The following is a 9,242-nucleotide window of genomic DNA, read 5'->3' as shown; positions in this document are numbered from 1 at the left end:
GTTACTAGCTCAAAAAAGTCATCAAAACACTCAGATTAACTATATGTTTATTGCTTATTACCGTCATGATAGTTTTGATAGATTTTGCTAGTAAATAAATAAATTTATATTTGATCGAATTAGCTCAGTCAGTTATTTAAAATTATTGTAACAAATATATAACTTGCAGTTTGAATCAAAGACTAAACAACGGTCAGAAAGCAGGATACATTGAACAGCTGATTCTTCCTAGTATGGGAATCATAGTGGTGATCTGAGATCTCACTAGGGATTGAAAATATGACTTCAGGATTCACTGTTGGCTTCTCATTTCCACAACACTGGACTAGCATTCAGCTATTCGGATTTCCAACTCCAGTTTATTCCCAATATTCTGTGAACTGGATCCACTGCTTTTGTTTATACCTGTCTTACGTCCAATTTGGTTAAACCACTCTGATCACGTTTTCCCACAGAAACTTCTGAACGTTCCCTCAAAGTTATGGTCAAGAAATACTTGAATATTATCAATTTAGAATGTTTGTCGAGATTGCTCGATTTACAGTTTTAATTGATTGAATAGTTAAAGTCAATCCTTAATGTAAATAACAGATTAAACGTTTTCTACAAACTTCTGTTAAGAACCACGTATTAAGTGATATAGATACTTCAGTTCCAATTACTTTCTTCATTTAATCATGAATCAACTTTCTAATTAATACTTTGATATAGTCATCTAACTAACTTTTATATTGATAGTTTTATCAATAGTACATCGTCATTCTACTCGACTACTTTGTAAAGTACATTATACCTCACTCCAGTTTATCCACATACTGTTGACTTGATTAAGTCGGAGATTACTGAGATTATTGATAATCGAAAAATAAAATCATGAATTTTATTCATTCTGGATTAAACACATTTTGGGATTTATTCAAACTTGAAAGACATCGAAGATGTCCTCAATAATAATAAGTGATTATGATTTGTAATATGTGTTAGAATTTTTTGTATGTTTACGATTCAGCGCATCATTGTTAATTCACTGTTTATCATTGTTATATGAACTACCTGAATCTAATAAACCAATGAAATATTGTTAGATGCTCAAGTATACTTGACTGCGAAATAAGAAATTAATGCTTATAAGTCGTAAATATCCTGTTGTGATTTTTCGTTAGACATATAGTTTCCTTTGTCATTTTAAGAAGAACATAAACAAAGATTTTAGCAGAATAACATGAATTAATTGGTTCGTTCGTAATTTCAATGAAACTCAAAAGTCTTCGCAATCCTGTGTGTACATTCATCAACTTCGTTTACAACCCATAATATTTAAAAATCATAGTTAAAAAACGGGTTCAAATTACTTGCATAAGTGATTTTAGTTGGAGATGACTATGAACACACGTCATCATGAAATAGCTAGGGTGTAAGTAGATTTAAGATATTAAAAAAATTACGTAAATATATATTTTATGCGAAGGAACATTCAACAACATTAATAGTAACTAGAGTCCAAAAACCTAAAAATAAGTAGTTAACCAATCAACTGAGACCAATAATGAGTAAAAATAACATAAGTTCACTTAGGTGAAATGAATTATCGATCTAGAAGAGCATCAAAAAAAGTCAGTGATGTAGTCAGTTACGAGAAAGGGTTGATAAAATTCCATGATGTAATGGAAAAACATTTGTGTTGTGAAGGTAGATAAAGACCAATGACTGTTTCTTTTCGAACAAAATAAATCAGATTTCTGGCTCCTAATAACGATAGCTTCATGAAACTTCGGAAGACTGGAGCTTGGTTGTTTTTTAATCATCTTGAAATATTTCACAGTATCGAGATGATGTGCTTGTTTTAAGAGGTGTCCAGACATGGAACTATTTAAAGTACTCTCTTTTTTGATTGAGAGTTTTTAGGAACATGTACGATGGATCTAAGATAAATCGCCACTTCTGTTTGACCAGTATAGTAACCTTGACGACCGCCAGTAAATTGATAGATACAGTTGGTGGTAACATGTATAAAGAACTCGTTGAAATTTTACTGTTTTAGTGAACAAGTGGTTTTGGGTAGGATTAGTAGTTTGACTATAGTGTAGTTTCTGGTCATATGGTAATCAGACAGAGGTTAAATATAATTAAAGATAGAGCATTTATAACTAGAATGATATTTGTTAGAGCTAAATGAATTACATTTAATTCATGAGAGAATAAGAACGCTAAGGTTGACAAGATGAAGCATATAATCTTCATTCGTGTTTAGACGTGTCTAGCTGTGGAAATTGATGTTTCTACTATTCAATATAAAACTTTTTCTAATCTATTCACTTTATTGATCAACAGACGGATATTTATCTCTAATATATTTTATAAAATTATTTAAATGGGATTTAGTAGTCATTGTCGCTGAAGTCATTAAAAAATAATGGCTTTTATTTTCTCCCCTTAATTAAATTTTGAGGCCCGTAAAAAACTATGACTGAAAAAAGTACATTTTACTGTCAGTGAGTCAACTAATAAATGGTGCAAAACGAATGCCCTCTGTCTTTCGATGCCATCTAAATCTAGTGCCATTTAAGTTATGACTTTTTTTAAAAACAAATCTAAATTGAATGGTTGAATTCATAAGTCGATTTAAGCTAGACCACCATTGAAAACCTGGAAACATTGGATGACCGTTTCGACCTAGTACGAGACTCCACAGCTGTGCGCATTCACAATTCCGCATAAAGGACCCGAGACAGGTATCTACTCCAGACAATGGGTGGATGGTTGCGCAAGATCATGGATCGACTGAAGTTAGAAATCAACACCTTTGGATTCCGGCTCAGTGGTCTAGAGGTTTGGCGTTGGTGCGCGAGACCGAAGGTCCTGGGTTCGGATCCCGCATGCAGGGTCGTGGATACGCTCTGTTGAGGAGTCCCATACTAGGATGAAACAGCCGTACAGTGTTTTCAAGTTCCAACTATTGAAGTTACTACAATCACCGTAAACCCCCATTCTGATAAGAATCTAAATTCACTTTGAATCATTAGTCATGATTATAAGCTGCATTATTTAGTGTTCCGAATTCAAAAGTCAATTTTACCTTATACAATTATACTACGTTCAAATGTGATCGTTGCACACTTTTTGCTAACCTACCTTTATTTCTAGTAAAAATAGTTTGACACGATTAACGCCAGTCCATAATATTTTACGAAAATCTGTAAGACAGTTAATAAAATAGTAATAATTTCCAAACAAGATAGGTAAGAAATTATTAACTGTCTAATAAATGTAACATTCTTGAATTATTTATATTTAAGGATTCAGTTTTTATATATCGGAACAAGCCTCACAGTTAGGCTGTACAACTGATTCATGAAGAACAAACCCGTAGTTGGATTTATTCAACTGTCCTGTCAATTTTGAGATATTCACTTTCTTTTTCGACAAAAAATGTAAGTGTTTTCGTGATAAGATTAGATGAAAATTCTATCAACTCATTATGCCTCCGTCTAAATTTATCAAAGTCGAAGTCATTATTTTTGAAAGCGTGCCTAAGACAGGAAATCTTATCCGTTGAATAGGTTTGGAACGAAATTATTTAAAATCAAATGTAAGTGTTTTCGTGATAAGATTAGATGAAAATTTCATCAACTCATTATGCCTCCGTCTAAATTTATCAATCAAAGTCGAAGTCATTATTTTTGAAAGCGTGCCTAAGACAGGAAATCTTATCCGTTGAATAGGTTTGGAAAGAAATTATTTAAAATCAAAGATAAACTTCATAGTATATTTATGTTCTCACTAAATTAGCATTGAGAAATGAATAAAATTAGTAATATATAGTAAGTTAATGAAGTCTATTTAATGTAAAATTCCTTTTACATTTTAACGAAATCTCTTTATTATCTTAATTAAGTGTCAATCAAAGGCCCGCAAACAGTATAGGAGTACCTAAATCCGTAGGCTGGGTCACTTAAACATTTTATTTAAATTACCACATTACTTACATATAACATATGCTAAGCACATATATTACTTACATACCTACTAACACATGTATACACAATGTGTTTAACTAATTCAAACCAATACCAAATGTTAAGAATGCATTTTATTTAAGTAGTAACTAATTTGAGAACGATTATGCACCTATACAAATAGATATAAATATATAAATAAAATTTCAATATTAAACATTCTTTTAATGTAATAATCATTTTTTATTGAGTGTGTTACATTGTAGAACATATTTTTATTAGGAGAGCATTTTGAATATCCCTACCAATAAAAACACATATAAACAAAAATTCTAGACAATAAATTCATTCATAATGGCATTATCTACACCTAGTCAAGAATATAGTTGGCAAGGAACAAATTTACCCTTATTTGGAAGTGATGAAGATAAAAAAGTTACAAGTAAGTTGGGTTTTTTTTCATGCTTACCAAATATTCCCAATTACAAAAAAAAGATTAAGAATACAAGTTTAAAGAAGAAATATTTCACTTCAATTAGTTTCTCATCATTGGTAAATTGACTTACCACTGTTTATTTGATATTGACTTTACATCTCAATTGTGTAACCTACATATTATTGTAGTACACATGACTAATTGCATTCATAGTTGAAAATAACTAGAACATGTGTGAATAACTAAATGGCATTCATAAGAATTAGAAATTTCCACTATTTATAAGTGACTTAAGAGCAGTGATATATATATATATATATATATATATATATATATAAGATCCTATGTCTCTACTCACTGGTTATTTAATATGCTTATTTTATATCTTAAAGTTTTTTTAGAGTTGGCAAAGTCTGCTTCCTTTTATATGGCTGTTGTATAAGAGAATGATGGATAAGACTGTGAATACTGCCTGTATTTATTTTGTTTCAACTTAATTGACCGAGTTTAACTGAGCAATCAAAGTATCCACTCAAACTGCGCTTAAATGATGAATATACTAGATTGTCGGTTTCTAAGAGCATATTTCAGGGTTACGAATAAAGGAGATAATAATTTTTAAAATAGATATTCTTGACGTGATTAGGGAATATCATAAATAAAATAGGTTCTAAAAATCTTAACAAGTGATTGTCATCTATTTGGTTAGTTAGTTTCTATGTGATGACACTAGAATACAAAGTATCTTCTACGACATTTTTATATTGTGAAACAAATGGTTTAGTAACTAAATATATTACATTTTATCACTGTTACTCAAATTACGTTCTTTTTAATAACTGGTAAGAATTGATATAAATTTCATAGAGGAACAATTATTGCCTATTGTGAGTAGCTTTATCTAACTCACTATCTCTTAAACATTGAACAAGATGACTTTCAAACCATTTTATGTATCGTCACTCTACAATCTCTCTCTTAAGGTATTTAAAATGTTATTAAAAGACTTTATCTTTCAATTCGTCAAATTGTTATTCTGGGTAATAAAGCATTAGAAAGTAACAAAATAAATACTCCTTTAGGTATTGACAATGCAAAAAAATCATTGTTTGTTCTATAATAATTACTACTATTTTATATGGTTTTCGGAATGAAATAGAAGGAAATGGAGTCTTTGATCCAACTTACAATCTATACTATCTATCATGATATATTATCAAAATTAGGAATTAAATGGGGGATGTCAAGTATTAATATACATACGAATTTAAAACTATTTGTAATGCCCAAACAGAATGAACTAGAATTTTATATTTTTTAATTTTAATGTATATTAAGGAAAAACAGTGTGCTAATCACCCTCCAAAATGTATAACTGTAACTAAGGTTAATCTGCAATGTACTTCAATAAAGTTATCAAAAATGTACTCTTAATTTACCGTCAGTAGATTATGAGTACATCATATACAAGCTAAGTTCTTTTTAAAGCCTCTATTAGTGTTAAATATTAACTATTAATGAAAATAAATATTGTTATAATGATTATAGTATTATAACTCTCTATGTTTGCATTCGTTGCATCAATGCTCATGATGAATTCCTTAGTGCACATAGATTTCTCTCAAAATTGATGTATTCACTCTATTAGTTAATACAATAACTTGGTTTTTATCCTGTAGATAATTGGTATTTAAACATCAATTAATAAATGCATCATTTACTATGTTCACAATTAAATTATAGATAAATCTATATATTTATAGAAGCATTCCGTAGGATAGTTTTCTTTATTTCAAATAAATAGTTAGTTCGGATTATTTTTTTATTAGTGAAAATACATGATTAGAATTAATTTTGTTTTTAAAATGATCAAAACTCCTGATAAATAGTAACAATGTAGAATATACTTCCGATAAATAACTTTTTACAAGCAGACTAATCACTTTGTTAACATAAATAAAACCATAAGATCTTATTAGCAAAGATTTGTACCAGTTAGCAGTGAAGTCTAGAAAGCGAGTTCTATCCCATTTGGATGTACATGCATCTCAGAGTCCCGGAGAGGACATCAATTCTGAAATGGAGGTACATCCAGATGACGAGTCCCAAATACAATGAAACTCGTGTACTGGATTTCACTGCTAGTCATCATCATCTCAGTTTATAATGCTTGTGACTTGAGAGAATATCGAGGCAATCCATACAAGATTCACATATGTCAATAAGAGACTGTTCAGTTACAATTCTAAACATCAATGGTAAGATTTAAACAAAAAATCAACACAAAATGAATCATATCTAAATGAATTTATTGTGAGTTAATACCTAAAAAAAACTGAATGAAAGTTACATATCATTCAGTTTTAATTCTTAAATTAACCTTCTACCATCCTTTTGACTCCCCTTCATTATAAAATTCAACATTCTATCTCATATATAGTTTAATTTCAATATTTGTTTAAATAAACAAACACTATTATACATTAAGGTAGAAATGTAATGTAATACACAATTTATTATTCTTATTGATTCATAATACTAAAACAGTAATAAAAACTTTTTTTTATTATTTCAAATTAAAGATATAAAAATTAGATAATATTCAATTAAAATAATAATAAAAAAAATCAACAACAAAAAAATAAAGAAAATCTAAAATAAAGAAAAAAATAATCACTGATATTTAGATAATTCTGTTCTAAATATTTTAATAATATATGAAATAGATAAAAACCAAAATTTCATATGATGAACAGTCTTCTTTTTTTCAAAAAACTAAACATATGCTTGCTAGTGACTGGCTTCATGAGGTATTTGCTGGAGTTCTAGTGAGAAGCAGTAACCAGTGAAGTTCAGTCAGGTCTGTTAAGAGATAGTAACTCACTGAAGACAATTAGTGGATGCGTCGCTCAATTTTGTGGATTGGTTGAAGTTAGACATTAACACCGCTGGATGTCGGCCATCTCAGTGGTCTAGTGGCTAAGCGCTCACGCGCAAAACTGATAGATCCTGGGTTCGAATCTCGAGAGGTGGGGTCGTGGATGCGCACTGATGAGGAATCTCATAATAAGACGAAACGGCCATCCAGTGCTTCCAGATTTTCCATGGTTATCTAGCTTCAATTAATTCATGATCTCAACTATGAAAATTTATGAAATAAAGTTGAATATTAAGAATTATTTGTTTAAATATAACCATTTCATATTTACAATAGTGATTTTTTCGTTTGTCAACTTTCTCTCTTTTTTATTTCTTTATCTCTTACTAACAAACATTACAAGAAAAAAACTTCACTATTGTTTGTCAATTTATGTAAATTAATGAGTTTTAATAAGATCCTGACAGTTATTCAATGAAAAATAATAATGTAAATTCTGCTGTTAATCATAATTCTTAAAATGTACTGTATTGTTTTTATATTGAATGAAACTTTTCTATTTTGATTAACATAATTATTATCATTACTATTAGTATTATTATTATCATTATTTTGTATTTACTCTATGGAACAATATTGTCAGTCGACATCATCATTATGCTTATCACAATGAACATTGAACATAATTGTTTAAAACGAATTACTTACTTACGCCTGTTACTCCTCGTGGATGAGCATAGGCCGCTCACCAGCGTTCTCCATCCAACTCTGTCCTGGGCAATCCTTTCCAGTTCTTTTCAGTCAATATTCATCCCTTTCATATCTGATTCTAATTCCCGGCGTAATGTGTTCTTTGGCTTTCCTCTTTTCCGCTTCCCTTCCGGATTACAAGTTAGGGCTTGCCTTGTAATGCACATTGGTGATTTCCTTAATGTATGTCCTATCCACTTCCAACGTCTTTTCCTAATTTCCTCCTCAACTGGAAGCTGGCTTGTCCTCTCCCATAAAACGCTGTTGCTGATAGTATCCATTAAAACGAATTGGATTGTTAATAATGAACTATTTTCAATAATTGTGGGAATTACAAAAGAAAAGATGAACTAAGAGTGAGAGATTATAATTGAATGAAATTCTTTTTTTAAGAAAAAAATAGAAAACTTATTTATTTGGCAATAACAGTAGTAGTAATAATAATAATCATATGAAACATTCAGTAAAAAATAATGTCAAAACTGAATGACTGATTGATAGAAGTAATAATATGAACATAGTGAATTATTCACACACAATACCTAAAATATATGATAGATAGCTCTGAGTTCAGTTGCTTCTCTTTTTTAAAAATAATTATAAAGGAATTTCAATAAATTTTGTTAATTTAAATTATGGTAGCGATATCGACGGGTGATCTTATATACTAAGTTTAAAACTTAATGTTTGTTTAATATATCTTGATTACATTCGTAATGTTATCCTTCTCTTACAAGTAATAACCTAATTTTATAGATGAATAGTGGCTAGCGGTGGAATCCAGGACGCGCGTTTCGTCCTATTTGGGAATCGTCAGCTGGATGTACCTGCATCTCAGAGTTGATGTTCACTCTGGAACTTGAACCCAGTACCCTCGCTTCAAACGCCATCGCGTTATCCACTCGGCCACTGAGTCCTGATAGTCACTTGCTTGTGCGATGGGGTGAAGTTTGAATTCACTTAGTATTGTTTGTTTGAATCTTCCCATCGATGTGTTTAGGACTGCAACTGGTCAGTCTCTAATTGGCATATGTGCATACTGTGCGTATTGCCTCGATATACCTTAATTCACAAGCATGGGAACCAGAGATGGATATCGGCTAGCAAAGCAATCCCATACGCGCGTCTTGTGATAATGTTTAATATAGATGAGTCAAATTTATATTAACTTTGCATTGATTTAAAATCATTTTAGTACTCACTACAAAAAAAATTTGCTGAC

The 9,242-nt window shown here is 30.3% G+C and overlaps 1 protein-coding gene and 1 non-coding gene across 2 annotated transcripts in view; both read left to right on the top strand.

Moving 5' to 3' along the window:
* The first annotated feature begins 2,812 nt into the window (after positions 1-2,812).
* Positions 2,813-2,886, top strand: Smp_tRNA_01671_Undet_???.1.1. The gene has a single exon. It is a non-coding gene (tRNA).
* A 1,424-nt stretch (positions 2,887-4,310) lies between these two features.
* Positions 4,311-9,242, top strand: part of Smp_197860 (putative gelsolin) — a gene marked incomplete at both ends in the record, with an annotated part of 23,751 nt that continues 18,819 nt past the window's right edge. The window contains one exon of the mRNA XM_018796736.1: positions 4,311-4,398. Within this exon, the coding sequence (XP_018651848.1) occupies positions 4,311-4,398 (88 nt within the window). The remainder of the gene's footprint in view (positions 4,399-9,242) is intronic.

This window comes from Schistosoma mansoni, chromosome 4 (assembly GCF_000237925.1).
Source record: "Schistosoma mansoni strain Puerto Rico chromosome 4, complete genome".
Lineage (NCBI taxonomy): Eukaryota > Metazoa > Platyhelminthes > Trematoda > Strigeidida > Schistosomatidae > Schistosoma > Schistosoma mansoni.
This window is presented reverse-complemented; position numbering and strand designations above follow the sequence as displayed.